At 40.5% G+C, this 17,895-nt stretch overlaps 2 protein-coding genes across 3 annotated transcripts in view; both read left to right on the top strand.

The window, feature by feature from the left end:
* The window catches only part of LOC131431798 (tubby-related protein 4-like), a 67,444-nt gene extending 52,857 nt beyond the window's left edge, over window positions 1–14,587 (top strand). The window contains exons 3-13 of one of the 2 annotated variants that reach the window (XM_058597702.1): window positions 7,708–7,872; window positions 7,972–8,154; window positions 8,233–8,509; window positions 8,576–8,865; window positions 8,929–9,153; window positions 9,216–9,444; window positions 9,507–9,641; window positions 9,707–9,843; window positions 9,903–12,470; window positions 12,535–12,729; window positions 12,809–14,587. In XM_058597702.1, the coding sequence (XP_058453685.1) occupies window positions 7,708–7,872; window positions 7,972–8,154; window positions 8,233–8,509; window positions 8,576–8,865; window positions 8,929–9,153; window positions 9,216–9,444; window positions 9,507–9,641; window positions 9,707–9,843; window positions 9,903–12,470; window positions 12,535–12,729; window positions 12,809–12,925 (4,521 nt within the window). In that variant the 3' untranslated portion in view covers window positions 12,926–14,587. Of the gene's footprint in view, window positions 1–7,707; window positions 7,873–7,971; window positions 8,155–8,232; window positions 8,510–8,575; window positions 8,866–8,928; window positions 9,154–9,215; window positions 9,445–9,497; window positions 9,642–9,706; window positions 9,844–9,902; window positions 12,471–12,534; window positions 12,730–12,808 lie in introns of both variants that reach the window. The other variant, XM_058597693.1, reaches the window with a different exon arrangement.
* Window positions 14,588–16,154: 1,567 nt separating this feature from the next.
* Window positions 16,155–17,421, top strand: LOC131431789 (probable enoyl-CoA hydratase). The gene is made up of 2 exons (XM_058597680.1): window positions 16,155–16,396; window positions 16,452–17,421. Exons 1-2 carry the CDS (start codon window positions 16,297–16,299, stop codon window positions 17,342–17,344), a joined length of 993 nt encoding a protein of 330 aa, XP_058453663.1. The 5' UTR covers window positions 16,155–16,296; the 3' UTR covers window positions 17,345–17,421.
* The last annotated feature ends 474 nt before the right edge of the window (window positions 17,422–17,895 follow it).

Below are 17,895 nucleotides of genomic sequence, written 5' to 3'. Positions count from 1 at the left end.
AAGTAGCAACCGTAAAATGTTACATTTTGAGAAGAACTTTCCAACTTGGCTTTGTGGTTATTGCGGTTCGGAAGTGGACGTGCCTTAAGACCGATTTTATCTAACGGCGGCGAACTGGTCACGTTTGTATAATAAACCGCTCTGTACGGTAGAATTACAGACATCCATCATATCGACTTCGATTTCAGTTTTGAAATATCTTTCTTCACAATCTGAAATGTAATGGATTTTCATTTCAATTCTAACCTTCCGTTCCGACATGCAGACAGACAGACAGACAGACAGCCTAGACTATCTTGCACCAGTCCGAGCTACAGCGTCATCACATCAATTTCCAATGTCGGACTTACGTTGCAATGGCCTTGCACTTCGCGTCGTGGCAGGATTCCAACTGTATGCGAAGTACGTTCCTGCATGCTCATACCAGTTGGACATTAATTAGATTTTTTTTATAAAATTCTATTTCTTTGCTATCCGTCAATGAGTGAAATTTCCTGAGCCCCTCCCTTGGCATTGGGTTAACTACAAAACTTTTAATCATTTGGTGAAGTCTTGGGGTTTCGCCAAACCCAAGTAAACACCTAATTCTATATTAACTTTACATGGGTATATCAGGAAGATATAAGACACAATTGCCTTACATCCACTCTATATGGACCTATAAAGCATAAATACGATTTTGCGGTTACTTGGACCCTCCCACCTCAATCTCAATTATTTCTAATTTCTATTGAATTATAACGCAGAGGTGACTAAACGGATACTCACTCTTATTGCGAATTTAGTTCCCGGATATTCAATCTACAACTTTGTAGTAAACGACCTTGCGTCCGACCGCGCTGATGAAAGCCGTGCTTTATTTCACTCAATATTGCAAAAGCACCCAGCACTCGGATCAGCAACAAAGTCAGCCATCAGAAAGCAATAAGTGCTAATTGGCTTTCCATGTTCGTTCACCTGACCAACCACGGTAGCGCCTGGTACTTCCCGGGCGCTGTCGGCGTCATCCCAGGCCAAACGCACACAGAACCAGTCAGTCAAAGGATCGAGGCATTATTTAATTTTCATGTTGATTGCACAAACGACTGGGTGTTGATGGCAGACCCGACCATTACCGCATATTCTTCTGGTTGGCTTGCATGACTGTCTGCATGCCGGCGTCGTCATTTTTCCTCTAGCGAAAATTAATTAAAAACTTTTCATCACAGCACAGCTTCCCCCTCCAGACCCCCCCTCGCTTAATGGTAATTTAATAAATCCCATCGAAGCCACTGATTGGCGGGAGGTAAGTTTCTAAGTGAAACATGTTGAACTTGATCCAAATCACATTTTGACCAATCTCGATAATCGGATCAATGGAAAATGGGCACAATCGACGGTAATCGGGGTATCACAACACGCAAGTTCAGCATAAGCTAGATTATATTTGGAATAGATTCCCATGGATTGGAACCAGCTGTTGAAAATCAGTAAGTAAGGTTTGTTGTTAGTCAGAAAAGTTGTGAAATATAGTCAATTTTTGATTCGAGTAGCAGTAAAATAAAAATAACACAATAAAACATACTGATCTGGGAAGCGATTTGCGATTCTTATTTCACATGTTATTATCACTTGTCCAATCTGGTGGAATGAAGTCTGCTAGGAGGAGTTTTATAATATTCCATGAACTGCGTTTTGTTATGAATAAACTCTTTTTTGAACCTAACTCTTAAAATCCTAATAAATAAATTAAGTCTAAGGGATGAATCAATAAAAACAGTCACCGAATAGTACATGCTCTATGTTTGAGAAATAAAATCGTAATATGTGAAAAATGGTAGAACCTACGACCCAATCCCCAAAACGATTTTTTGTTGGAACGAAATACAAAAACCAAATAACTTTCCAAATGCTACAGTGCTCGAAAGATTTTGCGAAAAAATATGAGCAGTCGTCTTGCCGTAAAGTATGTGAGGCTTCGACGTTCCTTCCTACCCTAAAAACTATAGGACTGACCATCTTTTCATCAACAGCAAAATGTTCCCCGTTCTACAATCTTATTTTAGACTTCTAATTGAGCAACGATACATTCAATGTTATGTCTTGTGATAAAAGAAATCTTCCACTATCCACCAAAAACGGGTGACAATGTCGCTTGACATTGATTTATATCACTCCCCAGACTGTAAATAACTTGGTTTATATTTTCGCTCAATGCGTTTCCACTGTCAATAAAACGGGCACTATTTGCACACAGAAAGCCCGCTCGACATGTAGGCGAAAAGCATCGGATGTAGGAAGAGAGAGAGAGAGAGAACAAAAAAAAAACAACAAGGAAGCATTTCGTCCTGTCGTCGCCGGAAAAGGGGCATGGAGGCTTGCCGTCAACACGAAATGCTGCCAAATCACGCAATTCGCAATCATTGCTAGACATGTGGAAAAAAATGTTTTTTTTTTCGTAGTAGTTTTATTAGTGGCCCTTACACGATCATGTAAAGTGTCATTACTAAGTAATGACACTTCTGCTCAAACGCTCGTCATTACTGCATTACTGTACATCATTACTTTTTAGCATTACACGTTCATTATTAATGATGAGTATTTGTAACTACTCCAGCAATAGCAATATTTTTATTTTCGTTTAGCTGAAAATAAATTTGATTTGCCATTGAAACGTTAAGGTTAATGAGATATTAACAATTTAAATTTACACTTTGTCATTTTTTCGCGTATAGTTCTAAAGATATTCATCACTTCCACAAAAAAATAAGAAGAAGAAATAATGTTGGTAATGATGGAAAATCCACAATTCCATCATTACTGAACTCGTAGACCTTACACGATCATTAAAAGTGCCATTACTTTTTAGTAATGACACTTTTAATGATCGTGTAAGGGCCGCTAATGATTGACCTGGCCTCAGGGGATCAAAGCAAGCGATGAAGTGTAAATTATGACAGCTACCTAATCTGGAAAGAACAACCCATAACTTGTGAATTCATTTCAAATCTGTGAATATGTGTTCAAAGAAACTCTCGATCTGTTTGTTCCTGAAAGCAATGAAATTTTTTGTATGAAGTAGAGACCGAAACGTGCACTCAAATGTTTGTTCACATTACTATGAAAAAATGCCGAGAATGCTTGCTTGTAGATGACAAAAACATTCGCAAAGTTCAATTTCAGGCAGTTCTCAAATTTTTCTGTTCACGTCAATATCGCTTCTCCTTGATACTTTGCCTGAAATTTATTTATGTGCAATGGAATTTGCACCGAGCGAAAAAAAATCATAATTAGATTTTCATCACGTGCAAGGTTTGCAGGCATTTGATTGATTTTTCTTATGGTTTGGTTAGTTTCGTTAGTTACAGTTGGCATTCTGTCAGCTGGAAACTACTTCAAGGATTTCTGACAACGCGTGGCGCAATTATTTCGTTTTTTTTTTTTTTCTGTCGGATTCCTTGACTTTAATGAATCACTTGTAGGCACCTTTTTGTCGAGAAACAACATTAATTTATTTTACTAAACCACTAACTGTTCGAATTTTTATCCTAAAAAAATTGTAGGACTGATCTCTGGTACCAAAGCGATCATTAACTTGTTATAACATTTTTCATTCATTCATTCATTCATTCCTACCATGAGATTCTAACATGAGTGTAGAAATATTGTTTGATCCTCGATAGCCCCTGGAGGTATCCTGAATCACAAAGACGATCGAGGTTGAAAGAGTGGAAAGATTTAAGCATTGATGACTGATTTTTTCGCTATTAAAATACAATAAATTCATAAAAGGCGGGTGGGACATGTCAGAGACATATCCGAATGATGTATATACGATTTAAAAGGATTGTTATTTTTAAATGTAAAACACTGTTGAGTTCATTTATCTCGCTGGTGATAGATCAGTCGAACCTGGGTTTACCATACACAGTTTGTTACATAAGAGCTATTATGAGAAAATGAAAAGACTCAACACGAAAATACTTTTGAGTATTGTTTTATTAGATAAAAAACTTGCATGCAAATACATTAATAACAAGTCCAATCCCCTTCAGCGTTAATTGCGCGTATTCGTCTGAATACGACCTCCAAATTTGTGAATTCGGCGAACAAGCTGTTTGAAATTGTGTCGTCGGTTTTCCCAAGCTTCATCTTCATTTGAGCCCAAACGTTCTCAATTGGATTGGCATCGAGAGGGCCAATCCAAGGTCACGGCACCATTTTACTCTTTTGTCCTTTCAAGAAGTTTTTTCAATCAACATCAGTTTTTGCAAATTACTTCGAATTTTCAAATTATTTGCGATCAAATGTCTGCGAACAGTTCCGTACGATATATTTAAACCTTTATTGGTCAATTTTGAAGCACCTTCGCGTAAAGTTAATGTCGGGTACTTCAAAAACAGGTCACAAATCACTTTTTCGTCTGTTTCCGACAATACACCGATAGCGCCGCGATTTAGAAAGTTGTCGACATTTTTCACCTCTTTAAAACGATTCACCCACTTACTCACAAACTGTTTCGACTTTTTCATGTATTTCGCCGCGACAGCTTGGGTCATTTTGGGATCTTTCGGGTGCGAGCACAAAAAAACTGCTTCGAAGCGCGTAGCGTACGCGGTACTCATTTAAAAAAAATGCTAAAATTGAATTGTAAACAACAGTCAGCTGATTTATTCTCGCATTGCATCAAGGACACTACTGCCAAATACAAATTATAATACGGAGTACTTCGACATCTTCTCGAGGACACCGCTATGTGGTACACTGACAAAGGTACATTGTCAGAGTGACAGAGATCTTTAGTGAAATTTCTATGGAACTGGCAATGTTGAATGTAGAATATCAGTTCGCCATGGTAACTGTTTATTTTTATAATAAACAGAATAAAAGTTTAATATATATTGAAGGGGATAAATTCTGTAATGGCTCGACATTGATGAAACTGTTTTCTGATTTGACTTGTGCGAAATTATGATTCGGTAAGTTTTCATTAGTCAATTGTATTTGCTACTACCCTCTGTGTTAAAAAAATAATAGACTGCTGCAACTGATCAAGAAGATGAAGTTGGGCCTGATCTTACCATATTACCGGATTTGGTTCAGCATTCAGAACCAAGATTCAGTTCCAGTATTCAGAATTTTGCACCTTTATCCTGGAGCTAGAACTGAATTCTGTACTTAAGTTTTGGAACTGAACTGGTTTGGGATTCTGGATCTCATTTCTGACAAGGCCCTAGAACTGTTTTTTTTTACATTGAATTCTGGACCTAAATTCGGTAACTGGAACTGAATTCTGGAACTGAATCCAGGATTTGAGTTCTGATGGACTGATTTCGAAAACAGGAACTGAATGTTGGAGTGTAGTCCTAGTTCTAAATTCTGAATCTGAAATCGGGAACTGGAATTGAATTATGGAACAGGATTCTGGTGCTAAATTCTGGAACTGAGTCTGGATTCTAAAACTGAATTCTGGAACTGAAACTGAGCTCGAGACTTGGATTTTGGAGCTGATTTGGCAGACCATATGTAATCGTGGTCGAAAATCTAAAAGTTTCTTTTCTACCAGCACTATCGACAAGCATGAAAGTACGAGAAAGATTGTCTGCGATAGCGGTTGTAACCATCTAGCAGAGGCCGTGACTCTCCAGCTCCATTTTTTGGCCTAAATTTTGGATAGGATTCTGGAACTGATCTCCGAACCTGGATTCTGATCCACCTGAATTCTGAACCTAATTTCAGGTCTAGAATTAAATTTCAGAATTTAGAATTTGATTCTGAAACTACACTGAGGTCTCTTCGTACGCGTGGGATACGTATAGCGTTAAAAAACCGCGAAAACAAGAAACCGCGTAGCTTCGAAATCCGCAAAACTAAAGAAAAAAATATTTCTGATGCCAAATGTCTTAGAAACGCATGAAACATCCAGATCTGTAATCTGAGACAAAATTTTTTGAAAAAGAACGACTATGGGACTTTTGAGATTTCCGAAATCGAATAACTACAAGAAACCGGAAATTCGCGATAAAAACAAGAAACCGGAAAAAACGTGTAACTTTGGAAATTCGCGTAAAGGAACGTCTAACAAACCGCATTTAAAAACGATCTCAGTGTAAATACTAATAAAATACTAATGTAAATCTAGTTCCATAGATTTGTGAAACTAAAACTGAATTTTGATCCTTACCCAAGTAGCAAACATTGTTCTAGTACTGCATTGATTAACTCTTCTCGCAACGATTATGCAAATGGAAAAGCGCACTTTTCTTGTATAATGTGCAACAAGTTTCTTGTTTCATATGTTTCACAACAGTTAAATTTGCTAAGTGAAAACCAGAATTGGTACTACTCAAACGATCTTGTCGTACAGTTAGTTGAAAAACCGGATGTGGAACAGTAACAGTACAACAAGCAGTAATATGCATGCATTTTACATCCCTTACAAAAACGTGTTGAATCAATTGTCTGAGATATCTAACAAAAATATTCTATCTGAGGCAATTATGAAACATGCCAATTATAACAAGTTTTAATTGTTACTTGGGTAATTTATGCTCGGAATTCTGATTCAGAAATTCAGCTTAAGTTTTGGAACAAAATTCAAGAAATTAATTTCAGATCTGTATTCTGGAACTAAATTTTAGATCCCTGAATTCAGTTTGAAAATCAAATTTGAGAAACTGCATGCTGGAATTAAATTCGGAACTCGAATTCTGGGATTAGATTTTAGTTCAGTTCTAAAATCTAGTCCCAGAATTCGAATTCCGAATTTATTTCCAGCATGCAGTTTCTGCAACTAAATTCAGGGATTCAGTTAATTAATTCAGATTCGGTATGCAATTTTAGAATTCAGTTCTAGAACTTGCAAAGAAAGCGATAGTGCTTAAACATAATCGTGATGTCGTTCTTCACTCATTGAAAGTTAAAAGAGAAATGAAATTGTTCAGATTTTAACAATTTTTTTTGTGTAAGGTCATGAATTTGTGCCTTTCATAAGATTTCCTTAATATCTTATGAATCAGATGGAATATCACACGCATTAATCAACGTTCATACGTTGTGCAATATTATTTCTAATCAAGCAACACAAATCGTTGTGATTGTTCGGCAAAACCTTCACACAAAACGTCTTGAACAGCACAAAAGTGTCAACGCCACATTAGACAGCGCCTACTGCGTGTGAGTGATACGCTAGCAATTTAGCATAATATATGTCAAAGTGCGTAGATTGATGGGAATTACAGCGCTCGTATCATTTCCGTGCTCGATTCGTTTTAAATGAAACCAAACACACCTTGAAGCACGATGTCGCGGGATCTACTGTAAATAAACACTTCCGCTTATTTCCGCTGTATTTGCATAATTGCCGTTATTTGTTTTTCTTCTGAGGCTGTATCCTTCTGTCCTGCCGAATAGAGCGCTACCTAGAAAGCAAACAAAACATTCACTAATGAAAATGCTCAACCTTTCCCGTCACTCAAAAGCTTAGTTAAGCCTTGGACCTAATCGGATGGGGCAAGGCAAAACCGTGATCCTACAGTTGCTATCACACACACGAAGAAACTGCAGAAATGCAAATAACTGTGGTTCGTCCCGTGACGAGCGGAAAACTAATTATACTTTTCCATAAATTACCTGCTCACGGTTGCACCTCTATTGGAAGAATGGTCACAAGTTTAGCACCCGCCATTAATCCCGTTTTTCTTTTCCTTCGTTTCGTTGCGATTGCAGGAGGAAGGTTGGAAGTTGAATCGGACCAACTACTACCAGGAGGGCTGGCTGGCAACTGGGAATGTTCGCGGAATCGTTGGAGTAACGTTTACCACGTCGCACTGTAAGAAGAGTGTCGATTACCCGCTAAGGACAAACTACAATCTTCGTGGTCATCGATCAGATGTATGTGACCTATGTGACGACGGTTGGTTTGGTTTCAACCCTGAAGATAATCTAATCGGTTGTTCTTTTTTTTTTGCCTCCCCCGCTCGTATGCAACAGGTAATACTGGTGAAATGGAACGAACCGTACCAGAAGCTGGCAAGTTGTGATAGCTCCGGTATCATCTTCGTCTGGATCAAGTACGAGGGTCGATGGAGCGTGGAGTTGATAAACGACAGGAACACGCCAGTAACACATTTTTCCTGGTCTCATGACGGTCGGATGGCACTAATATGCTATCAGGTACATGCCACCAGTGAGCATTACGCTATATCGGTAGAAGGTGAAATATGTTTTTTTTCTCTTCTTTCAATTGCACAGGATGGTTTCGTGCTGGTCGGTTCGGTTGCTGGTCAGCGTTACTGGTCTTCGATGTTGAACTTGGATGCCACCATCACGTGCGGTATTTGGACACCAGACGACCAGCAAGTGTATTTCGGCACTACACAGGGTCAGATTATCGTGATGGACGTCCACGGAGCAATGGTTTCACAGGTACAGCTGTGCTCGGAAGTTGGCATCACTGCAATGGCGTGGTCTTGCGAGAAGTTTAAAATGGAAGAAGGCGAAGACACGGAACCGGGGGTCACCAATGCTTGTAAGTTGTGTTTCCAGTAGGCTCTACGGATAGTTCATCCAAAGTTTTTTTTTTGTTCCTCTTCAGCCAAACGATCTTTTGTACTAGCAGTAAGCTTCCAAAACGGGTATATCTACTTGCTGAAGTCTTTTGATGACATCTCGCCTTGTCACATACACACCGGAATGAATGGCACACTTGGCTTCGTCATGGAGTGGAGTAACTCGCGAGAACTGCTAGCAGTAGCCGGTAGTGAATGGGTGGCTAGCCCTGAACCGACCGACAACCCGCCCGTAACCTCGGTGTATAACAATTTACTGAAATTCTATACCGAATCGGGAAATCTTCTATATTCAGCCAAAATACCTTGTAATACGGTGAGAACAATGATAGTTAAATGTTATTCTGGTTTTTATCACCATTCTGATCATGTTTTACAGACACCGGTTTCGGCTCTAACCTGGGGACACAACGATAAACGGATATTTATTGCTACCGGAACTCAGGTACACATTGCGTGGGTCTCGCGACGTGTTGCGTCCCTTCAACTGTTCTGTCGATTGCAAGTACAGTCTTCTCTTAGTTCGGAAGCCATGCTACCGAAACTACCGCTTCCCGGACGAATCAAAGCTTTGATTGGTAATCTGTTCGCGCAAACTATCCGGGTAGAAAGACGTTGAAACTTTCAATCTAAATAATTACACGAAGTTTCGCTTTTTTTTTCTAGTGTTGTGTTCCCGATCTCAAATCGTTGCGGGAATTCGTTTCCAGACCACCCATTTGCTCCACCCGGCTTCATTGTACGATGATACGTCACGATGACGAGGCCAACCAGAGCTCGGGAACTTGCTACACGTTGTATCTAGAATTTCTCGGTGGATTAGTGCCGCTGTTGAAAGGCAAACGCACATCGAAGATTCGACCGGAGTTTGTTATTTTTGATCCTCAAGTCGATGGTAGGGAATTGTTGGAATCACGAAAACTTTAGACCATTTATTCTCAGTTCAAGTTCTTACAGATATATCGTCGTTTTGTGCATATTCATCGGATTCTACCACAACTACGACGAAAAGTTCGTCCGCTTCCAGTCACTCGACAAGTGGCACCAACGGCCGTTCCGACACCTCCGAAAGTGATGTGGACGATGGTTGCCGTAAGTACACTGTCGGTTTTTATCTGTGCATTTTTGAATAATTTGAAATTCGTTTTTTTTTTCAGGATCTCCCAGACTATCCAGGAAACGGAAAGCTCGCACGAAAAAACGTCATCCTAGCAGCAGTGACCGCTCTCCTAACCAGAACTCCGATTCAGCGGAAACCAATGAAGAACTTGCTTATCTTGATACGCTACCCGAGGTGAGATATTCATTGACAGAGTAAAGTCTGGTAAAAAAATCCAAACTCTTCTTCCACAGCACGTCAAACTAGTTGAGGTAACATCCAATATTTGGGGAACCAAGTTCAAAATTCACGGTCTGGCAAAGACCTTGCCAGCGAATCTGGGTAAGGTAACCTACAAAACCTCGCTACTGCATCTGCAGCCTCGCCAAATGACTCTGGTTGTGACGGAACTGCGGGATGATTTCCCCACGGGACCCGATCCTAATTTTAATCCGAACATTTTTTCCGAAGACGAAGAGGAACACAATCAATCGCATACTGCTTTGGGCGGCAATCGTAAGCTAGGTGAAGCAGCACCTCCGATTGCTCCGATGTCTCCTAGGCCAAATCGATTCCCATCTCGACCGCGTCGTCAGACTCCTTCTACACTGGCATCTTCGTCCAATTCACGGCCTACCTTGCCCCAGCTAGGCCCCTTGGCAAGGGCCGAATCGTACGAAGATGACACGGATGGCGTAGATGCTGGTGAACCATCGCGGGTAGTTGCAACTCCACCCCGTCCGGGTATTAGCTATTCCAGTCTCGTTAGTCAGTGTAGCAGACCGTCTTCGACATCCAGCAGTCAGTCACGGGTTGCCATCTCGCCCCTGTACTGTGAAGGTTCAGTTCCGACACTTCAATCACCGAAAAATGCCGTGGCACCCAGTGATATCATTTTCGATCGACCACCAGCCGGTCAAACAACGCTGATGAGTTATTCCAGCAATACCGACTACGAGAACAACGTTGTGCAAGTCAAAAATGCTCTCATGTCTTCGGATCACAATCGAGCCAACAATCAATCGCACGTAAATCCGGTGCCGCTCAACCTCAACTTGAACCTTGAACGGATAGAGGCTAAAACTATCAACAACAGAGACCCAACACATTCCACACCGGGCAGCAGCAAACAGGCTACTCCCAAGAAGCAAAATCTTAAATATATTGATGAAGAAACACCAACTAGCGCCATTAGTCCAGTTGTTGTAATCGAACCTAGCACTAGTAACGCCAGTAGTAATAGTAATAGTACTATTAATAAAAATAAGCATCTAGCACCGACTATGAAACGAACGCCAACTGTCGTTTCGATGGCACCAGTTACTACTAGCGGAATACCGGAGTCCATCACGCGTAGCTGCAGTGTGGGCTATCTAGACAATATAGAAATCGTTCCCAGCGATGCCGTTTTATCGATGATGCGAAAGGAAACTCCCTACAAACGTTTGGTTTTGGTAGATAAGAAACGTCAGAAGAAATACAAACGAAACTTCGATGATCTGAAGAGAACCAGACTTCGCCAGGACTGCAAATCCAAGAGTCTGGACTCTTGCGACATCCTGCAGGATTTGCCAAATTTGAATCGAGATCTGATCGATTTGTTCCGTCAGATGCCGAAAGTAAGCGAACTATCAGAGAACGAGACTGAATACTCATCATCCGACCAGATCGAGCGAATGCGTCCTTCGGTTGTGTCGGGCAACACTGCAGGCACATCCAGTAAACGACGGCCAGCCATGAAGTTCCCCGGTGTCACTGGACCTATCTCCAGAACACCTATTCTGAACCGAAAAGAGAAACCTAAAAGTTGTTCCATTTGTAAGGCCATTTCCCCTACGGTAAACTCGACGGAAACGGTTTGTGTCAAGTGTCGGAAAAATGCCAGTGCTCAAAGTTCGATTGTAGTGGATCGAGAAAACAACAGCGTAGACGATCAGCAGAATCATATTTATGTGGATATCGTAAGTGCAAAACCACCGCAGGTTCCACCGAAAGCGAAACGGTCAATTTTGGAGCAGTACATTAGTTCTGCTTACAGCAACAATGGTGAATTGATACTGAAGGACAGCTCCTCTACCGGGGCAGGGTGCAGTAAAAGTTTGTCCGATAAGCAGAATAATAACAGTAGTGTGGATACGAACGGTACTTGCAGCACGCCAAAGTCTAGGATCCGAAAGAATTTCGAAATCGTTACCAGTTTCACGGACAGTCCTTTGTTTAGTCGGCGGCACCGTTCTTTGAACCGTAGTGACTCTTCGAAACTGCAGAGTGAAAACAGTACTCCTGTGATGAGTCGAAAGGCCGAATCCATGGATAGCCGAAAGGGCAGAAAACCCGATGAATCTCCCCGGCGGCATCGTCGAAACGAGAGTTGTCCAAGTTCGAGAGGTGAAAACAATAACGTTGACGGACCACCGTTGCAACCTATCGAAATTACCCCGGTCGAGCAGAAAGCTTCCGTATCGTTGCACGCTCAAGCACTGACAACGTTGGAAAATATCATCAGTCGGTTGCGGGATTTGGACGAAGGCCGACTGACGCCTCCGTCTTCGCCGGCAAGCCCACGATTACCACGTAGTTCGCCAGCTTCGCCTGCACCTAGTAAAAAGAACAAACGTCACCAAAGTGCTTCGCCGATCCGACACATACTGAATTCACCGCTGCTGAACCGTCGCCAGCGGAAGAAGCAACCGGTCGATGTCAGTTCCGATGATGAAAATCAAACGCAAACCCAAACGACGGATGACAGCAGTGGGGGAAGTGTCGGTAACAAGCAGTATCGCGATCTGGAAACATTCCAGAAAGCACAACTCAGACAGAAGGTTTGTGGCGTTTTTCGTTGGTGATGAGGGGCTAGATTTGAAGTTTTTTTTCTCTGTTCCACAGCTGAAACGAGGCAAGATTGAACCGAATGGTGTGGCTAGCTCATCTCAACCGCAAGCACCGGTACGGCGAGAGTTTGTTATGCACAACAAAGCACCTATGTGGAACGAAAATAGTCAAGTTTACCAGCTGGACTTCGGTGGTCGAGTAACACAGGAATCTGCTAAAAATTTTCAGATCGAATTTCGAGGCAAACAGGTAGGTTCGGTTTCGGCTTTTTCTTTCAAACTCTACCGTCACTGATTTTCACAAACATTTTTTTTTGGCTTCTTGACAGGTGATGCAGTTCGGTCGTATCGATGGTAACGCATACACACTAGATTTCCAGTATCCGTTTTCTGCGTTACAGGCATTTGCAGTTGCGCTAGCAAACGTAACGCAACGATTGAAGTGAAATATGTTGGCCAGACAGTAGGTTTGCTGTAATGATAGAAGAAGAAACAACTGTAGCAGTAAATAAAATCATTGACATATCACATAAATAGGTTCTGTTGATACGATCATGCAACTTATAACTCGTGTAGACGCAGAAGTGTTTGATGTTACACGTTGTATGCACACAGCTTCGAAAATAACTAAAGAACTATTATTTTTTGTTTTTGAATTACACTCGTGTGTCGCAGTTAAGTTTGTCGTCAAGCTTTTACCACTCGTTTCATCGTTTTAACCTCATACGTATTTATACAACACTCAATCTGACAGATCATCGTAGCTTTTCACATATCAACTCGGGAGTCATTCGTCATAATGTCACCAATTAAATGTGCTGAAAAAAGACGATATTGAAGATATACATACATGTGTAACTGGCCTATAGAGTGTGCAATCAAAAATATGACAAATTGTGAAACTGTAAATATATGATGCGCCAAATTAGTAAAGGAAAAACAACAAAAAACTAACACTTTGACCTAGATGTGCCGTCGCGAAGCGTCTTACTCCATGTGCAATACTTATTTAACCTACTACCGATGATGCGATATTTCGGTTCTAGATATTCGTACCATTAGAAGAAGTCCTGTTTAGACTTTTCTAGCTTATTGTCTAGTCGAATTTTGATTTTGCCTGTCGCGCATTACCTGTTCTAGTCATTTTTGTCGATTACTTTCTCATAAACGTTCCTCTAGTCAAACTAAGCTTTCCTTGTTCATGTTCTATTTATTTTTACGTTACTCGTTAGAATGTTGAATTATTTTTCGCTCTACTATTGAACTAGTTGTAAGAACCCCGCGACATTGAGAAAAGAATGATAGCGAACTTAGGGTAAGTTTTTAAGCAAGCAAACCGGTTTGAACGTTGCTAGGTAACCGAAAATCACACATATGATTAAAATCCATCCAAAGTTGGAAATCTTAGACAAATGCAAGCAAAAATCACTAAACTAGCAACAATAACACAGTGCTAACGTCCGTTTTAAATAGGAAAGCCAAATAAGCTGGATTTTTTCGTGGACAGCGCTATACAGCCAAAGCTCTCTTTTGATAGACGTTAAAAGACGATCAAAATTTTTGTCATATTTGTACTGTTTTTTACCCAAAACGACAACAATAAACAGAATGCGAATCTAACTGAAGGAACATACAATAAAACATAATAATCGAAATGAGGCGTATATCAGGCGCAGGATACACTATACTGGGTTTCCTTTTTGCAGCAGCAATCACGATGTTTTGTATTCTTTGAAACCAAACAGCAAAAGAAGAAAAAAAACGATACCAAAGGCTTATTGGTCTGCGATGAAGTGTAATTCTTTTTTCAACGATCGCACACCAACCAATTAGCGTAACGATAGCCATAGTTGTTCTTTTGTTTTTTTTTTTTAAATCAACGCGCCGTTACCGTTATATAATGCAAAATGCAAAACACTGACATAGTACTCGTTTCCAGTCATACAAACAGCACTAGAATAATAGAGCAAAGCCGGTGCGCAGATTCGCCCCCGGTGCGGCAGTCGAAAGCAACTCTTATAGACAAAACTTAACACCCGTTGCGGATGGTAACTTAATAAATTCTGTGTATTCACACCAATCACGAAATAAACGATCAGTGTTCCGAACGGTGTGTTTCTATTCGATCACGTTGTGAACAACCCTGTCTCAGAGGTTACTGACGTAATACGGGTTGCAATTCGCCTGTGGTGTTTGTTTACATGGTTAACAAACAATGCTGATGAGGTAAGTTATACCGAAAATTATTCTTTAGTTCGCGACATTGATTTGCTATCAAGCTACCCCCTTAGAAAAAAAAATGTTCAACGGTGGTCCTTCATTGGTCCAATACGTTGGATCATTGGTCCAATGAAAGTCCAATCAATCGTTCAACTGGAGGCCAACACGGGACCTTCGTTTGCCGATTTTGAAACAGACCGTTGAACCGAATGCCATTTTTTTCGTTCAATAAACCCGGCAGACAGAGGCCCATTGTTGAGCCATTATTAACATGAGGAGTTGGAGTCCCGTTGGACTAGTTTACCTGCAGAATTTCTGAAGTTTTTTCCACTTATTTGTTTAAACTAACAATACATACCTGCACAATACTTCTACTTCACGTAGAACAACAAATTTTTTTTCTATGTAAAGGTAACACTTAATTTTCACACTATTTTTGCAAGAGAAAAAACAACAAAAAACCGTTCCAGCAAATTGAACGAATATTTCGTGCAATATGTCGTTCAACAAGCGCTCAAAGACCAACGCAATTGAACGGCCTGCTGAGAGGGTATCCAAGCAATGTAGAAACTTTACATCTCTCAGAAAACCCGACTCACTAGACGATGAAAAACTTTAACTTAGTGGGAATAGTCGAGATAAGTCACCGTAGCAGACAATTCACTACAATTTGACTAAGCAAAAAATAACGCGCATTTTCTAGAAAAGTAAAATTAAAGGACCAAGGTGCAGGCCGTTTAAAAAAGGCGTGAAACTATTAAAAAAAGACCTGTGAATTGTTCATACACGCTCATTCAATGTTACTCTCAAGTGAGTAATTTGTACTCACTTTTGCTCATTTAGTTCAAATGTCAAAAAGTGAGTAATATTGATTTAGAAGAATGAGTAACTTCGACTCAGTTTCTAAATTGACAACAAGTTTTACTCACAGAGCTTTGAAAACGTTGTGTGTAAATTTACGTTCACTAAACTTTTCCCTTTGTCGGAGACGGAACGGAGGAAGGCAGAAGGATCCTTTCCAATGACCGACGAACAGGTAGCGGCTTCCTTCATTCTTTGCTTTAAACAAATACTGACCTACTTATTTGTTTAAAGCAAAGAATTCCTTATTCCAATCCCTTATTCAATTCGAATGATTGAGTAATGTTTACTCACTCGAGCTAATTTTACCATTTGTAGCACTGAATAAATGTTACTCAGAATTTGACAAATACCATATTTACTCAAAAGTGAGTAAACAAGCTCTGCTCACTATAGAGTAGTTCCACTTTTAATGAAAGTGAGTGAAATTGTACATACTTTAGAGTAACATTGAACGAGTGTGTAGTGCGATCAAAACACATCGAAACATTTCACATCATTTTGCGCGCTTCGCTCTGAAATATTTCCATCGCTGGAAAGAAACGACGGAAAGTGGAACAGAGAAAATCTGACAGCTGAAAAGATAATCAGCTGTGCATGAATACAATAATAGAGGCGGTTATCTCGTACTGCAATACGATAGACGGAACGGACTTTGAACAGAACTAATTTGATCATAGCTATCCCTGATTATACCAGGTGAATAGTGTCAACACAGTATATTATTCTTCAACTAATGTGGCCTGTTACAAAAGCATTTTTCCGTGTTTGTTCCGTTTCACGGGGTTTGCGAAATGTACGGCTCTGTTCATCCGTACCACCGAAGGAACCGGAAGGTATCTTGTTCAAATTTTGTCTGGATCATCTTGTTATTTTCTTCATGCTTTCCAGCTTGCACAGCAGAGTCAGCGACGACAGATGAACCTTCGATAGTGGTAGAAAAGCAAGCGAACATAACTTTGATTGGGTTGAACAAACCGAATATTCGGAATGCTATCGATTCAGAAATGGGAAGAAAACTTAGTGAAGCTGTGGAAGAGTTTGAACAGGATAAAACAGCTGATGTCGGAATTCTACATGGATTGGGAGGTTCTTTTTGTGCCGGTTACGATCTAACCGAACTAGCAAATCCGGAAATCAAACCACAATCCGTCATACTGCAGCGAGGAGGTGTCATGGGTCCGACCCGTCGTAATTTCAAAAAGCCAATGATTTGTGCCATTACCGGGTACTGCGTCGCCGGTGGTCTAGAACTTGCTTTAATGTGCGATCTACGAGTGATGGAGGAAATTGCCATTCTTGGGTTCTACAACCGACGGTTCGGTGTACCACTGGTTGATGGTGGAACGGTACGGCTTCCTGCTTTGATTGGAGCATCTAGAGCCATGGACTTGGTACTGACGGGACGAGCTGTGCATGCTAAAGAAGCACTTGAAATTGGTTTGGTAAATCGGGTTGTAGCAGTCGGGACGGGTCTCGGACAAGCCTACAATCTAGCAAACAGCGTTGCAAAATTTCCCCAAGATTGTATAAATCACGACCGAACTTCAATGTACTATTCGGTATTCGAAGCCAAATCCCTAGAGGCTGCAATGGAATACGAGGTGCTTTCAGCGGGTGACTCGTTACTGAAACAGGCGGTCGATGGGGCTGACCGGTTTCTGCAGGGAGTCGGAAAACACGGAAAATTCACCGATATCAAGGAGAGATTCATTCCGGATTGGGAAAAAGAAGAGATTGCACACGAAATTGCGGCGAAAGGCAAAAAAACACCAAAGAAATGATGGTTGCAAGGTAATTAAGTGCTATCATCGTTTTAAAAGTATTAGAAGATTCGATTTTCAAATAAGAGCATTTTATATATTTACGGTTTTGTTTAAATAAAGAACTGAACTTAATAACAGTGCGTTATTTATGATATCATAAGAAAAAGACAGTGGAGGTTTTTGAGAAAGAAATGTGTTATTGAATGAATTTATTCCCGTTCGATCTTCGGATTTTATACCATCACTGAAAAGGGCGAATACCCGTAAAAAGTTTTCTAAATCGACCTCAAATCTTCTCCAATTGATGGTTTTTATCAGTAGACGGTCAAACAAACCGATTTTGGTTATTATTTTAATAATCGAAGAAAATTATTGTGAAGAATACCACAGTATTAGAAAGGCATCATTACACCACTAGGTGGATTAAAACAGGTTTTTAGTTTTCGCTCCGGGCCCATTGGAGGAAACTTTTAAAAAAACTTCAATTTAGATGACATGTAGACATGAGCCTTTACATGACCCCACAAGAAATCCAAAGGCGTTAAATCACACGATCTAGGCGGCCAATT

The sequence above is a fragment of the Malaya genurostris genome, chromosome 1, assembly GCF_030247185.1.
Source record: "Malaya genurostris strain Urasoe2022 chromosome 1, Malgen_1.1, whole genome shotgun sequence".
In the NCBI taxonomy this organism is placed as follows: domain Eukaryota; kingdom Metazoa; phylum Arthropoda; class Insecta; order Diptera; family Culicidae; genus Malaya; species Malaya genurostris.
This window is presented reverse-complemented; position numbering and strand designations above follow the sequence as displayed.

Excerpts from the sequence above, each read along its gene's own strand:
- LOC131431789 (XM_058597680.1), top strand. The coding sequence starts at position 16,297 with ATGTGGCCTGTTACAAAAGCATTTTTCCGTGTTTGTTCCGTTTCACGG. Across the intron at positions 16,397-16,451 it reads ACCACCGAAGGAACCGGAAG|CTTGCACAGCAGAGTCAGCG; the intron begins GTATCTTGTTCA and ends CATGCTTTCCAG.